Source organism: Artemia sp. Qi Xiang Cuo, chromosome 17 (assembly GCF_049724085.1).
Source record: "Artemia sp. Qi Xiang Cuo chromosome 17, ASM4972408v1, whole genome shotgun sequence".
Lineage (NCBI taxonomy): Eukaryota > Metazoa > Arthropoda > Branchiopoda > Anostraca > Artemiidae > Artemia > Artemia sp. Qi Xiang Cuo.
Genome location: NC_142810.1, coordinates 38954137 through 38974038, shown reverse-complemented (window position 1 = coordinate 38974038; position 19902 = coordinate 38954137). Strand labels below are relative to the sequence as shown.

Below are 19902 nucleotides of genomic sequence, written 5' to 3'. Positions count from 1 at the left end.
TCAATAATCTTACTTATGCTATGTATTATATCATATAAGAAAATACTTATATGATGTCATATATGATGTCATAAGAAATGCTTATATAATGTAACAACATAGTACATGACGTCATTTGCAAAAACCAAAATTAAGGCTCTTAAAGATTTTTCTCCAACTTCTAACCTATCTACACCGTTTTTTGTGCAAGAATATCCCAAGATACCAATTTTCCCGAAAAAATATAGCAAATAATGGTCTAGCAAACTGCGAGAGTAATGATTTTATTAAATAATATGCTATAATTTAATAACTTTTTTAATGAACGTGCTCCAAGGTCACTTGGGCCCTGTTTTATCTTGATATTTTTTCTAATGTTACGCGTAAAGCTGTCACCCATTAATAATCATTAATGTCAGCCATTAATAATCATTAATAAAGGCTGTCAGCCCGAGTTGTATTGGACCCCTTGACCTCATGAAGTGGTTTACACTCAAGAAGTGCACGAAGCGGCCGTTTTGCAAGCCATCTCTTTAGCTGCTACTATAAATATGATTGGATTATTTTTTGATTTTTAGGATATCGTCTCAAACAAACGTCAGCAAATGTAATTAAAAAGAGATTATATTGACCGTCTTTGTTTTTCTAGGACTCAACTGACTTTTCTTCCTTTATGGAAACATTTCGAGGCTGTGGTATTCAGTCTCCCTGGGGTGAAACGGATTTGCCTGAGCTTGGATTTAAGAAAGTATACACTCACATAGGAATATTTAGAGGGATTATCGTTGCCATTAAGAAGATTCCTAGGAAATCCACGGATTTGACACGTACTATGAGAAAAGAATTACAGGTGGTAAGTCTTCTGTTTATGCAGCTCTTATATGCCAATAAAAATATTCCCCTAGTAGCTCTTGTTCGAATTTGAAGTGTGGTTGAAATAGGTTATGTTTAATGCTCCCTTTTAAGATTCAGAAGTCTATTTCGGAATATTTGTCAAATCCTTCATAAGTAATAAAATGAGAAAGAAAAGAAAAACGGTGATAACAACATTTAAAAGAAAAGGTTACAACGATACGTTTATAAAAGTGGATTTGAAACGAGTTTATAGAAATACATATTGATTCTTAAGCTCCCTAAGGCTACGTCATCTTAACCAACTGGAGATTAACACAGGTGTGACCTTTACACAGTGGGGGGGGGGATGTCAAAGGGATCTTTTATGGAAAGGGTTAAGTACATAAAAGGCATTTTAAGGCACTATTTTTTTCAAAAACTAAGGAGGATGGGGCCCACCAGACAACTATCGAGAAGTGGTTTCTTCCCTATCCTTCCTATATGCAGTTTTAGTTGTCATTCCGCAGACTTTTTTTTTTAGTTGGAGACTAAATATTTTCTTCATATTTTGAATTTATGGCAGATCTATCTGGAGAAAATTCCTGGGGAAATGCTAAAACGTGCAAAAAGATTAGCTTCTAAAACACATTAGTTTTAGATATTAGATAATTTCGGAGACCAAACTGCCTTTCCATGACGATAGATAAAAGTTTAAATAGGGGATAAAATCCTTTTAACTGACAGTGTTTCACAAACAGTGATAGAAATTCACAAAAAATACCAGTTTTACTACTGATGACGGTCACTGCATATGTGACCGAAATATCTGGTATTTTTTTTTAATTTCTGTCACTGTTTGTGAAACACTGTCTATTAAAAGGATTTTATCCCTATTTGAACTTTTATTTATCGTTTTTAGATATTAAGATTTTGAAAGATTACTACTACTACTACTAACAACTCACCGCAGCACCAAGCCGCCTGAGGCCAATACAGCTACGCACGATCCTCCTCCACCCCAATCTATTCAAGGCCTCCCTTTTTACACCCGCCCACGAAGTTCCCATTTCCTTTAAATCTTTCTTTATGACGTCCTCCCACCCCAGACAGGGACGACCTGCTTTCCGTTTAGCCCTAGATGGTTGGCCGAAAAGAACAATCTTCAGCAATATGTCGTCCGCACAACGTGCCCTAACCACCTCAACCTTTCTTTCATTATAGCCCTAGAGAGCGGTATTGAGCCACGTTTTTCGTATAGCCTATTGTTTGAAATACGGCCAGTGAGCCGGGTACCTAGAACAATCATTAAGCAATTTCTCTGGAAAACATCTGGCAAATCTTCGTCCAATTTCCGGAGCGCCCATGCTTCAGAGCCATATTTGACCACTGTCATCACTGTAGCTTCTAATATTTTAATCTTAGTTTGCAGACTTATCTTCCTATTCTTTCAGACTTTTTTTAACTGTGAAAAAACACCCTGAGGCTTGTCTATTCTACGTTTAACATCTTAACTGCTCTCTTTATCACTACTAATAATATTACCAATGTAAGCTAAGCTGCCCACCTGATCAATCTTTCCATTACCCAACGTCACCTTTTCATCTTCACTTATTCCTAGCCTTAGCTATTTAGTCTTCTTGACATTAATTTTTAAACCAATACTAGCACCCTGAACTCGCAAAACCTCCAAAATTTGATTCATTTTGCTCACACTGTCATCTAGGATACTTGAATCATCAGCATAATCCAAGTCCAGTAGACTTTTTCCTCCCCATTTGATTCCGTGGTCTCCCATTGCCTTTCCTGTGCTCCTTAAAACAAAGTCCATCAAAATAATCCATATAAAGGGGGATAGAACAACACCCTGCTTAACTCCTGATTTAATACAAAACCAGCTAATAAACTCATTTACTACCTTAACCGCAGCACTGTTATTCTCGTACATAGCACTAATCATTTTAATGTATTTGTCTGGTATACCATACAAGGATAAAACCTTTACTAAAGCTCTTCTATCAACAGAATCGAACGCTTGCTCATAATCTATATAACTGAGGAACAAGGGCGTTGCACAACTCAGAAACTTTTCAATCATCAACCTACGAGATAAATTTTGTTCAACACATCGTATGCATGATACAAACCCGCATTACTTTTCTCTTAAAACATTGTCTGAAGCATCTCTCCGTCTAAAAAGTATAATACTACTAATTAGTTTACTACCTACGGAGACCAGACTAATCCCTCGATAATTGCCCCACTCACTTTTATCACCTTTCTTATAAAGTGGCTTAACTAAGGTTTTCCTAAAATCGTTAGGTACTTCCCCTTTTTCAAAAATCATATTCATAATCTTCAATAACTTATTTCTGACCTCAGAGCCACCATATTTTAGAAACTCATTTACCATCCTATCAGCACCTGGAGCCTTATTATTCTTTAATCCTTTTAGTACTGTTGCTAATTCCTCCTCACAAAACAAATCTTCCTTCACATCCAAAGTATCACAAACTTTTTCATTTTCCTTTATATCTTTTTCTGCAACTCTCTCTCGGTTAAGCAAGTTCTCAAAATGTTCGGCCCATCTCTCCTTAGTTTTTTACTTATCGCTAATTGCAACCCCACTCCTATCTTTGACTGGGCCAAATTCAGATTGACTACTCCCTCTCAATTTGCTGACATGTCAGTACAATATTTTACTATTATGCCGTCTGGCTGCATTTTCCAGATCCTTAGCAATTTTATCCATGGCCTCCACTTCACACCTCCTTACTTCATATTTTAATGTTTTCTCCACTTTCTTTACATTTCTTTTGCTTTTATACGATCTATCACTCAGACAATTCTTGTGCAACTCCTTTGTCCTTTCTATCAAACATAAAGCTTTTTCACTAACATTCTTAGCTGCAGTTCTAGCTTTCTTCCCTAAGACACCCTCAGCAACTTCACAAATTATTTTTCTAAAATTATTCCAACCATCTTCCACATTATCAAATTTTAAACTCTCAAGGTTAGTATTCAACTGTTCCTGGAAAGTTTCTCTTAAATTCTCATCCTTAAGCATATTAGCATTCTAGCGATTTAGGGGGCATATAACCTTCCCATATTACCGTTTTTAATTAACCCTTGGATCTAAAAGTGGGTAATCCTAACTTTTAATATCAATTACGGTCTTCTTGCATGTCCTGGTATCCAGTAATTATTCTGCGAATTATTGGTTCACAGTAGCATACTCAATAAGGTTTGCTGTCTTACCATCACGTGAATACCATGATAGCTTATGAGCAATTTTATGACCAAACACCGTATTGGTTGTAACTAGATTGTTATAATTACAAAATTGCAAAAATCTGTATCCATTATTGTTTTCCTTTCCTAATCCAAATTTAACTAGGATAGGATACCATCTAGCCCTATTTCTAACAACCTGGGCGTTAAAATCTCCCAGTAATAACATCATATTTCTACCTGGGACCTTGTCTATTTGCTCCTGTAACTGTAAGTAAAATTCATCTGAGTCCCTAGTATCTCCGTCAGTCGGTTCTACAGGGGCGTATACTACTATAACTGATACCCTGACCTTTCTAGTCATAAAATGAGCAATTAGTATTCTATTATTAATACCGTCCCAGCCTAAACAGGACTTAGCAGCTTCCTTATTCATCATGAGCCTTACTCCCTGTCTTTGTACCCCATCCTTCCTGCCTGAGTAAATAAATTCTATATCACCTTCTTCCATACTACCTACCCCTGGGATATGAGTTTCTGAATCCCCTAATAGATCTAGTTCGAATCGTCTGAATTCGTCAGTCAAAATGTCGATACGATAGTCATTTTTTAACGTCATAACATTCCAAGTTCCAATTTTCATGTTCTCTACATTGAAATTATTGTGACCTCAGTAAAAGCAATGATTCTGTATACCAGTGCAGGACGGGGATCTCATATCCTCTTAGATTTATACCGAAGTGCTTAAGCCGGCTTATATCCGGACAGCAAGAAGTCCCGGGAACCACCATGGACGGAGGCTTTGTGCAATCCTGGGCCCATCTTGGTCACAACATGATTTTCAGTACTTGGCGATGCTCTTCTATCAACAAGAGTCGGAATCCTGCACAGACATTCTCAAGCCTATTACCTCCGACTCATTATATATTCATGCCTACAAATATTATGCTACTACGGGGAGGCAACCCATAATAGACAAATTAGCTAGGAAGAGGTTTTTTCAGCCCGAAGACGCCCGTCAAAACATACTAAGCCCAGCAGAGTTTTCCATTAGTTAGAATCCCGTGCGAATGCTGTGTCGTTTACTAGGCTATAATTTCCTCCAGGGGCGCCACTCCTCAAGTGGTAATAGAGTTGACCGCAAGGTCCCCAGTCTTGCAGGTACCCCGAAAAGGTCGAGGCAACCCTTTACAGAGGCCGGTGTCCATAGATCTGGACCATACGCCCTGCCACAGTTGTCCTATAGAGGATCCTCCCGCGATGGTGTTCTGCATCACCATGTAATGTAACCCATTACTGGGAGAAGGTTTGCAACTCATGGGACTTGTGGAAAAACCAGTGGGTCCTTTTGAGTGTACATTTGAGGGGCCTTCTTCCTTCTCCGCCTGTATTTATGACCCCGGGCGAGGGTGTCCCAGATTCTATTATGGACCTCAGGAACAAGGTCCCCCCTTGGTCCGTGCCTCCTATGGAGGTACCCAAACACGCAAACTACTTATAAATATATATAACTCACTGAATATATAAGTTATATACAGAAATGTCTGTTCTGAAATGACCCTTTCTTAAAATTAGTTAAAACAAACTTTCCAGCAGGTCTTAATAACGCAGTAGGTCTTAGACATTTACAGTGAGAGAACGAGGTCATACCCAAACTCTTGTTTGTAGTGATTTTTGTTTTATTCAAGCTTCATTTGTATATTCAATTTAAGTTTAACTCGTATTAAGATTTATTTATTAATTTACATTTATATCTATTGTATTTTTGTTTTCATTGATTGTTTTTTTTTAATTTCTGTTCGTTTTAAGTTTCATTTATACTTCAATAGGAAAATATTTTTTTACGTTTTAAGCTTGATATTAATATTCAATCTAAGCATTACTAGCTTTAAGATCTATTTATTCATTTATATTATTACTTGTTGTTTGTTTTTGCTATGATTGTTTATTTAATTTCTGTTCGTTTTGGGTTTCATTCATTCTTTAATAGTAATTTCTGGTCGTTTTTTTTTTCAATTTTAAAAGGTATTTGTACATTCTTAACTTAATTTTAAACTTGTTTTTACTTTTCTTTGAAAAACTTATTTTTCGGGAAGTTTTTTTTAATTAATTTTTGTTCGTTTTTGATTGCAAAAAATTTAAAGTTTTAAAACTTCCTTATTTCAAAATCAAACTTGAAAAAAATAAATCAAATATTCATCAAAGTAACAAAACTGATATCAAAGTAACAATATTAAAGTGAAAAAATGGGTTTGTGTGAACCTCGGAGGTTTTATTATCTGATGTTTGAACTATTTTTAACAAAATTGCTATCTCAAAATTTTTATCTGATGGGTTTGGGGGAAAAGGGCATGGGGGACTAGATTAAGCTTCGGTCTCTTTTGACTCTTTAAAAGTGAACTAGAACTTTTTATTTTCAATCAAATGAACTGAAGTTTATACGAGCATCACTTCTATAAGAACCATCTATATCCCCAGATTATAACTTACAACACCTATCCCTGGGCCCTGGGGGGTTGTGTCAACCCTGGAGTTTTAATATCTGTTTGTTGAACTATTTTTAAAAAATGGTCACCTTCAACTTTAATCAGATGACGTTACCCATCCGATAAACCCAACGGCGTGGAGAGCGGGAGGGGCTAATTGCCATTTGATCATTTTTCACTCTGAGAAAATGAACTGCAACTTTTAATTTCAATTTAAATGAACCATTTCTGAAGTTTATACAAGCATACCTTCCATAAGAACCATATATGCCCCCAGAGCAATACTTACAACACCTGCCCCGACCCTGAAGGGGGATGTCGACACAGGAGTTTTTCTTATCTGATCTTTGAACTATTTTTAACGAAATGACCATACGCAAAGGAGTTTTTTTATATGATCTTTGAACTGTTTTTAACAAAATGGCTACCTCAAATTTTTTATCAGATGCATTTGGGGAAAAAGGGCTAGCGTGGGGGGGGGCAGTTGCCCTCTGATCACTTTTGACTCTTAAAAAGGACACTAGAACTCTCGATTTCCAATCGAATGAGCCCCCTTTGAAGTTTATACGACGACCCCTTCTATATAAAGTGCCTCTGGGAAAAAAAATAAATGGAGTGTGGGGGGAGGCTAGCTGCCTCTCCCCATATATCCAATCAAATGATCCCATATATCCAATCAAATGATCCCATATATCCAATCAAATGAGCCCTCTCTGAACTTTATACGAGCATCCCTTCCATAAGACCCATATAAGCCCCCAGGGCATAACTTACAACGCCTGCCCCCGGGCCCTGGTGGGCTGTGTCAACACCGGAATATTTGTTATATGATCTTTGAACTATTTTTAACAAAATAGCTATCTTAAAATTTTTATTGGATGCATTTGGGAAAATAGGATTTAGGAGGGTTCTATTTCACTCTTTACGCTTAAAAAGTGAACTAGAATTTTCAATTTCCAATCAAATGAGCCCTCTCTGAAGTTTATACGACAATGTTGTCTATACAAAACCTTATATGCCCCCGGGGCATAACTTACAACACTTGCCCTGAGGGCTGTGGGGGAGTTGCCATCCTCAAAGACCTAATTACCAGAGCTTAAAACTACGTTTAATAAAATGTCTGTCTCAAAATTTTGATTGGATGTGTTTGGGGAAAAGGTGGGCGTGAGTAATTTCTGAGACCACACTGGCTAATCATAATAAAACAAAAAATCGTGAAGAAAGGAAGAAAACGAGGACACTCTCACGAGTGGGCGTGAGAGGGGGGTTAGTTGCCCTCAAATCATTTTCGACTATTAAAAAGAGCACTAGCCCTTTGAATTTCCAATCAAATGAGTCTTTTTTGAAGTTTTTACGACACCGCCTTCTACAAAAAACCTCATATGCCCCCAGGGTATAACTTAAAACCCTTGCCTTGAGGGTTGTGGGGGAGCTTCCTCCTCAAAGACATATTTTCTATCTGAAAATCAACTACGCTGAACAAAATAGTTATCTCAAAGTTTGGATTGGATGTGTTTGGGGGAATGATGGGCGTGGGAGGGCTAGTTGCCCACCAATCATTTTCGACTATTAAAAAGGGCATTAGCCCTTTGGATTCCCAATCAAATGAGCCTTTTTTGAAGTTTCTACGACAACCCCTTCTTTAAAAACCTTATATGCCCCCAGGGCATAAATTAAAACCAGTACCTTGAGGGTTGTGGGGTAGTTTCCTCCACAAAAAGATGTTTTATGCCCTGATATAAGTCGCGCCGAATAAAATAACAGTATCAAACTGTTTTTTGGATGTGTTTGGAGGATTGCGTTGTTTGGGGGGGGGGGCTAGTTATCCTCTAATCCATTTCGACTATTAAAATTGTTACTAGCTCTTTGAATTTTCAATCGAAAGAGCCTTTTTTAAAAATTTTACGACAACGCCTTCTATAAAAAACCTTATTTGCCCCCAGGGCATAACTTAAACCCCTTGCCCTGAGGGTTTAGGGGGAGTGTCCTCCTCAAAACATATTTTCTATCTGGAAATCAACTAGGCTGAACAAAATGACTATCTTAAATTTTGATTCTATGTGTTTGGGGGAATGATGGGCGTGGGAGGGCTAGTTGCCCTCCAATCATTTTCGACTATTAAAAAGGGCATTAGCCCTTTGAATTTCCAATCGAATGAGCCTTTTTTGAAGTTTCTACGGCAACGCCTTCTATAAAAACCTTACATGCCCCCAGGGCATAACTTAAAACCCTTGCCCTAAGGGTTGTGGGGGAGTATCCTCCTCAAAAACATATTTTCTATCTGGAAATCAACTACGCTGAACAAAATGGTTATCTCAAAATTTTGATTGGATGTGTTTGTCGTAGAAACTACTAAACAGGCACATGCGATTGGAAATTAAAGGGCTAGTGCCCTTTTCAATAGTCAAAAATGATTGGAGTGCAAGTTGCCCCCCCCCCCCCACGCCCATCAGTCTTCCCATAACATCCGATACAAATTTTAAGAGAATCATTTTGTTCAGCATAGATGATTTACAGATATAAAATATGATTTTGAGGAGGCCATTCCCCCACAACCCTCGGTGCAAGGGTATTGAGTTATGACCTGGGGGCATATAAGGTTTTTATAGAAGGCGTTGTCGTAGAAACTTCAAAATAGGCTCATTCGATTGGAAATTCAAAAAGCTAGTGCCGTTTTTAATAGTCGAAAGTGATTGGAGGGCAACTAGCCCCCCCCCACGCCCAAATAAAGGCCATACGGCTCCAATGTTTTATTTTATTTATTTTTTCCCAGAGGCACTTCATACGGAAGGGGTCGTCGTAGAAACTTCAAAGGGGGCTCATTCGATTGGAAATCGAGAGTTCTAGTGCCCTTTTTAATAGTCTAAAATGATCGGAGGGCAAATAGCCCCACGCCCATCATTCCCACAAACACATCCAATCAAAAATTTGAGATAGCCATTTTGTTCAGCGTAGTTGATTTCCAGATAGAAAATATAATTTTTAGGAGGACACACCCCCACAACCCTCAGGGCAAGGGTTTTAATTTGTGACCTGGGGCCATATAAGGTTATTATAGAAGGCGTTGTCTTATAAACTTCAAAAAAGGATCATTCGATTTGAAGTTAAAAGATCTAGTGCCCCTTTTTAATAACCAAAAGAGATTAGAGGTCAACTAGCCCTCCCCCATGCCCCTAATTCCCCCAAATACATCCAATCAAAATTTCGAGATAGCCATTTTGTTCAGCGTAGTATATTTCCAGATATAAAATATGTTTTTGAGGAGGACACTCCCCCACAACCCTCAAGGCAAGGGTTTTAAGTTATATCCTGAAGGCATATAAGGTTTTTAAAAACCAACAAAGAAAAAAATCTAAAAAAACAAACAAACAAGACTGCGGCCAGTGGAGAGAAAAGAAAAGACAAATGTAAAACAACGCGGATATTTCGCCTGTATCCAAACAAGGCGTCTTCAGCACGAAAGAAACACAAGAAGAACAGGATAAAAAAAAACAATATAAAACTAAAAACAAATAAAACCCTCACCAAAAAAAAAAAATGTACAAATGGCGCAAACTGATCCAAGTAGAGAATAGAGCTATTATAGAGTTACTTCAGTGAGGACAAGAGTAACTGATGAAAAATAAAAAAATTGTAAATTAATTTAATTACCTTATTGCGAAATAATACCTTCGATAGCCATTTTTGAATCAAATCATTTCTGTCGAACAGTTAAAATAGTTCCCAGGTGATTATCTAAAATCTTAACCCCCTCAATGACTGTTGATTCACTCTTTAGAAGATTATCATAAATTGGGTCAATATTTAAACTACCTGTGTCCCTATTTATCGAAAGGTTAGCAAATATATGTTTTTTAATTTCTATGGCTTCCCTCGCCCATTGAGTGTAACCCTTATCATTTGAAATAGCTAAGGCTTCATTAAATTTTACAAAATGATCTGGTTGAAACCAAATATGCTCTGCTAAAGCTGAAACAAAAGTTTCTGGAGGCTTTCTTATTTGTAGGGTTTTTTCTATTGAATTTCGGTGTTCAATAAACCTTTCAACAAATTGTTGGTGAGTCCTAACAATATAGAACTTTCCACAAGAACATAGAATTTTATACACCCCACTTACTAAATTTCCCCGGGTTAAATCCTTACCAGAATTAAAGAAACTACCCATTGGCCTCAACGATTGGAAACATGTATCAATACCAAATTTACGTAAAACCCGTGAAAGTTTTTCACCCAAACCAGGTACATATGGCAATGAAATGAAACTTTTTGATACATCTAAATCTAAAGACTGTGAAACCCCAATAACCCTACTATCATGTTTAACCCGTCTATTTTCAATTATTTTGTCAATGAACTTAATTGGGTAACTATTACAGAACAAAATATCCCTCAAGTATAAAAATTCCGAATCCAGAAATTCCTGGGAACAAATTCTAAAGACTCTATCCACTAGTGAAATTACAACCCCCCGTTTCACCGACATAGGGTGGCAAGAATGAAAATTTAAACACCTATCATTGTGCGTTGGTTTTCTGTAAATCGAGAAAAGTAAATGGAGATCCCTTTTAATTAATAAAATATCCAGAAAAGGTAATTTATTATTATCCTCAAACTCAACTGTAAATTTAATATTATTATCAAAACTATTTAAATGCTTACAAAATAGGTCTAAAGAGTCCAATTCATGTTTCCAAACGCACATCACATCATCTATGAACCTACCCCAGAAGCATGGGGAGATTCTAAAACTGTGTATAGCGTAGATTTCAATGGCATCTGTGAAAAGATTTGCCAATAAAGAAGAAACAGAAACCCCTTTAGGTAACCCAAAAATTTGTCTATAAAACTCCCCTCCAACGCCAAAATGAAAAGAAAATTCATTTGCTAGAGTAATTAGTTTCATAATGACTTCAATATCCAAACTGGTTAAAGTTACATCTTGTATTAAATCATAGTGTTTTTCTAATTTACTTTTTAAAATAACCTCGCACCTTTTTAAATCATAATTTGAATACATGGACACAACATCGAAACTGCAAAGAATTGAACTATCCTCCAACGTGAAATTTCGCAATTTATTAGTAAGATCAGTCGAATTTTTTAAATATGATTTTCGTGTTCCCAAAAGTGGACGCAAAGCTACCGACAACCATTTTCCTAATTTTGAAACAGGTGACAGAAAAGTTGACACAATGGGGAGGAGGGGGGCTCCAGTCTTATGAATCTTAGGTAGACCATAGATCTTGGGTGCCGAACAACCCCTAGGATAATATTTGTTATAAAACTGTTGGTTATAAAACCGCCCCCAGGGTCCGAGGGTAGGTGTTGCAAGTTATGCCCTGAGGGAATATATGGTTCTCATTGAAGGGATGCTCGTAAAAAACTTAGAGATGGCTCATTTGATTGGAGATTGAAAGTTCTAGTTAAGTTTTTTCGAGTCAAAAGATATTCGATGGCAACTAGCCCCCCACGCCCCGTTTCTTCAAATGCATCCAGTAAAAATTTTGAGATACACATTAAGTTAAAAATTTCTCAAAAGTCAGATAACAAAACTCAGGTGTCGTCACAACCCCCCAGGACCCGGGGGCAGGCGTTGTAATTTATGCCCTGGGGTATATATTGTTCGTATGAAAGGGATGCTCGTATAAACTTCAGAGAGGGCTCATTTGATTGGATATTGAAATCCAGCCCTTTTTAAGAGTCAAAAGTGATCAGAGGGCAACTGGCTCCTCAAGCCCTTTTCCCCCAAATAAATTTGATAAAGAATTTGAGGTATCCATTTTGTTAAAAATAGTTGAAAGATCATGTAACAAAAATCCAGTACCTATGGTCCTTTCATTAAAAATACCTCGAAAGTCAGGTAAGAAAATCTACTATGTTACCACAACCCCCCCAGCGCCGGGGCAGGCAGGGTAAATATTGCTCTGGAGGCATAAATAGTTCTTATAGAAGATAAGATAGCATAAATTTCAAAAAGGGTTCATTTGAATGGAAACTAACAGTTGTAGATCATTTTTACAGAGGGAAAAAATATCAGAGGGCAAATAGTCCCTATCATATTTTACATTTCTGAGTGTATCGGATTGATAAACCCAACCAATAAAAATTTCAGATGACTCTTTTGTTAAAAATAGTTCAACCATCAGATATTGAAACTCCAGGGTCAACACAGCCTCCCAGGGCCGAGGGATAGGCGCTGTAAGTTATACTCTGGGGATTTATATGGTTCTTATAGAAGGGATACTCGTATAAACTTTAGAGAGGGCTCATTTGATTGAAAATAGAAAGTTCTAGTTCACTTTTAAAGAGTTAAAAGAGACCGAAGCTTAATCTAGTCCCCCCACCCTCTTTTCCCCAAACCCATCCAATACAAATTTGTAGATAACCATTTTGTTACAAATAGTTTAAACATAGATAATAAAAAGTTTGAAGTTGGCTCAAGGCCATTTTTTCACATTGATTTTGTTACTTTAATACCAGTTTTGATATTTTTATAAACGTTTGTTTATTTTTTTTTTAAGTTTGATTTTGAAATAAAGAATTTTTAAAAGCTTGAAATTTTTTGCAATCAAAAACGAACAAAAATTAATTAAAAAAAACTTTCCGAAAAAATCAGTTTTTAAAATAAAATTAAAGGCCATTTTAAACTTAAGCTCAGCAGATACAAATGCCTTTTCAATTTGAAATTCAAAACGACCAGAAATTACTATTAAAGAATAAATGAAACCCAAAACGAACAGAAATTAAATAAACAATCATAGCGAAAACATAAAAAAAAAAAATATATAGCGCCAATGACGCAGTAGGTTTTAGACTTTTACAGTGAGAGAAGGAGGTCATACCCAAACTCCGACTTCCGCAGCAGCATCAACTTTAAAGGAAATAATAAATGAAACTCAAGAGGAACTAATGAACACTAAGTCCAACCTAATGAATGACATTTCTCGTGTCGTATCAGACACAATGAAAGATCTCCGAGCTTCTGAAATTATCAGTGAAGATATTGTGAACGAAGTTTATGATTCTATTTCCCTTGAATATAATGCTAAATTTGAAAAAATTGAATCAACCCTTCAAAGACTTTATAATGCTGTGAACTTGCTTGAAAATAAAATTTCTAAAATAGAGAACAGGGTTGACCAACTTGAGCATGATACCTTACTTGACACCCTAATTTTCTACGGTGTGAAACCAAACCCCAATGTGGAATTGATGGATAATCTTATTGAAGTGATAACAAAAAATAATGGGTTTGCAAGATTTCAAAAAAATGGACCTGTTAAATGCTAATTAATACCGAATGCCTGATACACAAACTTAGAATGTCAAAATTGCACCCGTCCTAGTTAAATGTTAAAGATCGGATGTTGCTCGACAAGTGTTCGCAGCTGAAAGTAAGCTGGCAAGGCCAGGTGTATTTGTGTCTGAAAACTTAAATAAAAAACGTTGCGATCTGTTAAACGCGGCTCGCAGCACCTTTGGTCCAAGAAGTGTTTGGTCTGATCATGGACAAGTTCTAGCCAAAGTTCCGGGGGAAACTCGTATACGTAAAATAAACTATTTGCATGAATGCATTAGTATGTGACTTGTTAGTATTTTTCTTAATTTGTAAATGCCTTCCACAGTTCATTGATTTTCATTTAGTTACTTTATTTATTTTTTCATTTTTGTTTCTCTTTCCGTGCTAATGGTTCATTCAAATAATACCTGCTGTCCAATTAGTTATTTGTTTGTTTGTAATCCTTTGACAGGTTTTTCTTTTGCAATTGATTTAAGTAAAGATTTTTTTTTGGTTCATCTGGTGACTTTAATAGACTCCAAGTAAAACCTGTTTTTGTGAATTTTTTAAGCCATGAGAGTCGGCTTTGCGAGCTTGAAAATAATCCTTTCGATGTAATTAGTATAGTAAATAATTCTGTGGGTCAGGATAATCAAAGTTCGGTTACTATAAACCCTATTTGTATTGATAGATATGTGTTGGATTTGGGGGGAGAGGAGGTTACCAATGGAGATTATTCTCTGACTACGTTTCAGCTTAATATTCAGGGTCTCCCCTCGTCGATAGATAATCAAAGACAAACTGCGTCGGATGGATAGCCTGACGTTGTGGGTTTATGTGAGACGTTTTTCAATTTTGGCACTGAAATGCTTTCGGATATCCATTGCTGCAATATGTAACGTATAAACTGAGACAAGATGGCTAAGGGAGGTCTTGCCGTGTATCCACCGTAAGTAAAATGATTAATTTTTTTAGTGACCAGGGTAATGTCAACTCTTTGGGGGAACGTTTTGTTGAGTTACAAAATAATCCTTTAGATATAGAAAGTATAATTAATAATTCAATTGGAAGTAGAAATAGGAATTATAATGATCCTAAATCGGTTATGGAAAGTAAATATGTTTCGCAATTAAGTGGTTCTGCCTCTTCTAAACAAGATAGTATTTTCTCTGTGCTTAACCTAAACATTCAGGGACTTTGTTCCTCTTTTGATGAGCTGAAACGGATCGTCAGTGGTGGAACTCCGGATGTTATTGGATTGTGTGAAACTTTCCTGGATTCAGAAAAGGATATGCTTTTAGATATCCAAAGATTTAGGATGGAAAGGATGAACCGGAAACGGATGGCGAAAGGTGGCCTTGCCCTGTATATTGCCGATCATCTTGTATATAATTTCCGAAGTGATTTGAGTAGAAATGAGGAAGGAGTCTTTGAATCCCTTTTTATTGAGATTAAGTCAGGTTGTAAGAATTTAGTTGTCGGTTTGGTTTACAGATCCCCTAGTGGATCTATTCCTTCGTTTATGAAAATTCTAGAAGAGGTTTTGGACTTAGTCCAAAAGCATCCTTGCGAACTAATCCTTATGGGGGATTTCAACCTTAACCTGCTGGATCAAAATTCTGCTTCGGCTGCAGATTTTTTGTCAATGATGCTTTCTGCGGGAACTCTACCTTCAGTTTGTATACCAACCCGGGTTACTGAGATGCATGCATCACTTATTGATAATATTTTTTCGTCACTAGATGTCTTAGATAATTCGGTGATGATTAGTGATATTTCTGATCATTTCCCTGCTATTTCACGATATAGAACTGCTAATCGATTGCAGTGTAAAGTTTCGCCATCTAATCTCCCATTTTTTCGTTTTGGTGTCAGTGAGATCAGTCTACTTAAATCTCGTTTGACTGATCAGCCATGGGATAGTTTGGATTCTGAATCGGATTTTAACCGCTCTTTTGATTTCTTTTATGATTCAGTAAAGGAAGGTATCCTAGAAGTTTGCCACCAGAATCCAAAGCCTCATACCTCGAAAAGGATAGTACTGCTGAATCCGTGGATGACTCCAGGTCTCCATAAAAGCTGGAAAAGGAAAAATTATCTGTGGAAACTATACAAGGCTTCGTCATCTGCTTCTCATCATCAGCGGTTCAAGGCCTATAGGAATATATTTAATTCTCTGTGTCGGAAGGCCAAGTCTCAGTATTATCACAGGAAATTTTCTGAGTGTGGAAAGGATGTTGGGAAGACATGGAAAATTATTAATTCTGTACTGAAACCTACTCCCCCTCCGCCTTCAGTTCCAACAACGCTGATAGTTGACGGTAAAGTTGTCCAAGGTGATGAAATTGTTCAGATAGAGCTTACGTCTTATTTTGCTAATATAGGAAGAACGACTGCTTCGTCTGCGAGCTCTACAACTCCTCGTTGCGATTTTAGAGCCTGTCTTGCACCCCCGTGTTTAAAGTCAATGGTTTTGAACCCTGTTTCTGAGTTTGAGGTAGCTCGGATCGTAAATGCACTTAAAGGTTCATCGTCTTCAGGGCCAGACAGAATTCCTACAAGGGTTATCCGTGCCGTTCTTCCTGCTATTCTGTCACCTTTGACTAAGCTTGTCAATCTGTCTTTCGTGAATGGAATTTTCCTTGAATCACTCAAGCGAGCTAAGGTTGTAGCGCTGTATAAAGGTGGGTCCCGGAGTGATCCTGCTAATTAGAGGCCAATTTCTCTTCTATCGGTCTTCAGCAAAATTTTTTAGAGGGCTATGCTATCCAGGCTTCTTAGTTTTCTGGATGTAAAAAAAATTTTCCATGATTTTAAGTTTGGATTCCGGGTGAATCACTCTACAGAGCATGCTTACGCATCTCTCTTGAATTTCATTCATTCGGCATTAGATTTTGGTCTTATCCCGGCAGCTGTATTTTTGGATGTTCGTAAAGCTTTTGATTCTTTAACTCATCAGATTCTTCTCTGGAAATTATCGCATATTGGTATAAGATCAAATGTTTTCTCTTGGTTTGAATCATATCTTTCTGGTAGACTTATTTCAATTGATCCGCTTTTCCGGAGCCCTTCTGAAGTAGAATATGGTGTCCCCCAGGGATCTGTTCTTGGCCCCGTTTTATATCTGATTTATGTCAATGATCTGATTTCAGCAGTCAAGAACACCAGTCCTCTAGTATGCTACAATCTTTGTCATCCGGATGTTCCTTCGTGTCCCAATGCTACTTCTAATGAAGATTGCCTCGTTGCTTTTGCTGACGACAGCACTTTTGGGACTAGGGAGGATGGAATGTGATGTCGGGTCTAATCTGGTGGCAATATTTGAGAGAGTAGTTTCATGGGTTGAGGCGATTTACTTGGCCTTGAATGTTACCAAGTCACATTTTCTTATTTTTTCTTGAATTGGTGTAGCTTTCCCTCAACTTACACAGCTTCAGGTGTCACAAGGCTCCTTGTGTAGACCAAAGAATCGGTTGGTCCGGTTTCTTGGTATCCTGCTTTATTTCGTTTAGACACCATATAGCCATGATTAGGGTTAAGGTCTCACGGAGTTTGGGTGTTATTCGAAAACTCAAACACACCTTTCCTGGATCTATTTTGAAGCTTCTTTTTTTCTGCCTTGTCCAGTCATATGTCTCTTATTGCCCCATAGTATGGATGTCTACTTTTCCTTCTACACTGCGGTCGCTTTCTGTCATGTATGATAAAACACGGCGTCTGGTTATGGATACCAAACGTTCTTCACCAATACCGCTTCTAAATCTACAGTCTATCTACATTCTTTCTTGTGCTTCTTTTGTTTTTCATCAGCTTCATGGCAATCTTCCAAAATCTCTTCAAAAAACTCCTCAGTTTATTTCTGATTCAGCTCCATATAAATTTCGTTCGTCACATAATATCTGTATTCCTCCTACTCCCTCTGTGCGGTCAGATTTCAATCCCCTCATCGCTTGTCATCAGGTTTGGAACTCCCTGCCTTCTTCAGTACAGAAATGCCACTCGTTTGGCACTTTCAAGAGGATTCTTAAGGACCATTTAGTTAAGAATCAAACTGAATAATCTTTTTTTTTTTTTTTTTTTTGGAGTTGATGTCCCCTGAATGTTTAGTTATGTTTTATTGTGGTGTTATATGTGCTATGAATCCCAGGCCTCAGGTATGACTATCAATATTTATTACTGAAACTTGTATAGTTCACTAAGGAGTAGCATTCATGAAGACGGGTTAAATTTTATTGCTTTCGAACCATTTTATTACAGTTAAATAATTATAAGCCTTATGACTGAATTAACCCATAAATGTCAATTTTGCTACCTAGCCTCAGAAATAAGCAGAGCTGATTGAACTGGTATTTATATAGTTTTAAATACAAGTTTAAAAGGGCTGTACATGGCTTAAGTTATGATATTTTTGATATCTTGGATAAGAGCTATGAATAATATCGTAACAGCTATTATGATGTTGGTTTACCTGAAAATACACATAATTCTGTTTTGACGATAGGAATTCACTTATAGTAATAATTATATATATATATATTTTTTTTTTTATTATTATTATTATTTTCTTTTTGAGTCTATTTAATATAATTAATTAATTTAGTTTATTTATTCTAATTTTTTCTATAGTTTCCATTTTATCTATATTTTCTTTTCTTCTCCTTCATATGTGAGTAAGTGATCATTTTTAATTTTCTTTTGTTTTTTTTTTTTATCTCTGAGTATGTAATTCATATGTCTTCCCTCTTTGTACAGGCCAATGAGCCTTTGAGGGATTAATAAAATGTAATATTGTATGTGGATTTAATGAATAATAAAAATTATATTTATCTTTATCTTTTATCTTGTGTGTGGTGATTTTTATTGTTTCAAGCTTAATTTGCATATTCAATTTAAGTTTCACTCTTTTTAAGATTTATTTATTATTTTACATTAATTTCTATTGTATATTTGTTTGCATTGATTGTTTATTTAATTTCTGTTCGTTTTAAGTTTCATTTGTACTTCAATAGGAAAATATTTTTTCTTCTTAAGCTTGATTTTCATATTCAATCTAAGCATTACTCGCTTTAAAAGCTATCTATACGTGTGTATTATTACTTATTGCATGTTTTTGCTATGGTTGCTCACCTGACTTCTGTCCATGTTGGGTTTCAGTTACTCTTTAGTAATAACTTCTGGTTATGGGTATTTGTAGATTTAAAATGTATCTGTATCTGCTGTGCTTATGTTTATATTTGCCAATACAATTATCTTAAAAAATTATTTTTAGAAAATTTTTTTTTAATTAATAAATAATAAAACAATGGAGCCGTATGGCCTTTACTATAGGCAACGCTACAGCGTTGCCTCTGATTAAATTAAATTTCTTATCCAATTCACTGTGTTCCGGAAATTCATAGATGAATAGCTCCTAAACATAAGGTAGTTAAAAGAAGTGTTTTAAATTCAATTATTTACACTAGGCCTTATATAGCAGTTACTTAAATCTATTCATAGAAACAGTTAAATATAGACAATCATTCAGACTCTTCTTCGCAACAGAAAAGCCATGTTGTTCCAGAGGCAACGCTCGAAAAGCCACGTTGATCCAGAGCCACTTCATTTGGAAGGTCCTTGCAATTATCTTCTTCTACGCTTTTTAAGAGTCAATAGAGATTTGGGGGCATCCAGGCACCTCCCTTGTACGTTTTTGATACCCAGCCCCTCAAATACATCCGACCAAATTTTGAGATAGCTGTTTTGTTAAAAAGATCGAAAGGCCCAATAGATATGTCTTAGAGGATGACGTGACCCCCATAGGCCATAGTAGAGCAAGACCCGCAAATAAAGCAAATTGGGAATTATTTATATAGGCACTACTGGTACTACTGCTACCACCGCTACTACGACTACCGCTTCTACTACTAAGGCCAAGGGTATTAGGGTAAAACAATCATGGAACTCCAAGGAGGATGTTGAACTAAATCAAAATACGCTATGTGCGTGCAGACTGTCAATAGGGTGAATCAGCAATGTCTCAGTAACGGCTTAGAGGGTTAAGTTGAAAATTTCAGGGCGAGTTGAGCGGCATGTTGTACTAGCTACTGCTACTACTAC

At 36.6% G+C, this 19902-nt stretch overlaps 1 protein-coding gene across 1 annotated transcript in view; it reads left to right on the top strand.

Moving 5' to 3' along the window:
* LOC148942182 (guanylate cyclase 32E-like) overlaps positions 1-19902 on the top strand; it is a 183862-nt gene that overhangs the window by 92215 nt on the left and 71745 nt on the right. Inside the window, exon 6 of the mRNA XM_089103247.1 lies at positions 629-832. Within this exon, the coding sequence (XP_088959373.1) occupies positions 629-832 (204 nt within the window). The remainder of the gene's footprint in view (positions 1-628; positions 833-19902) is intronic.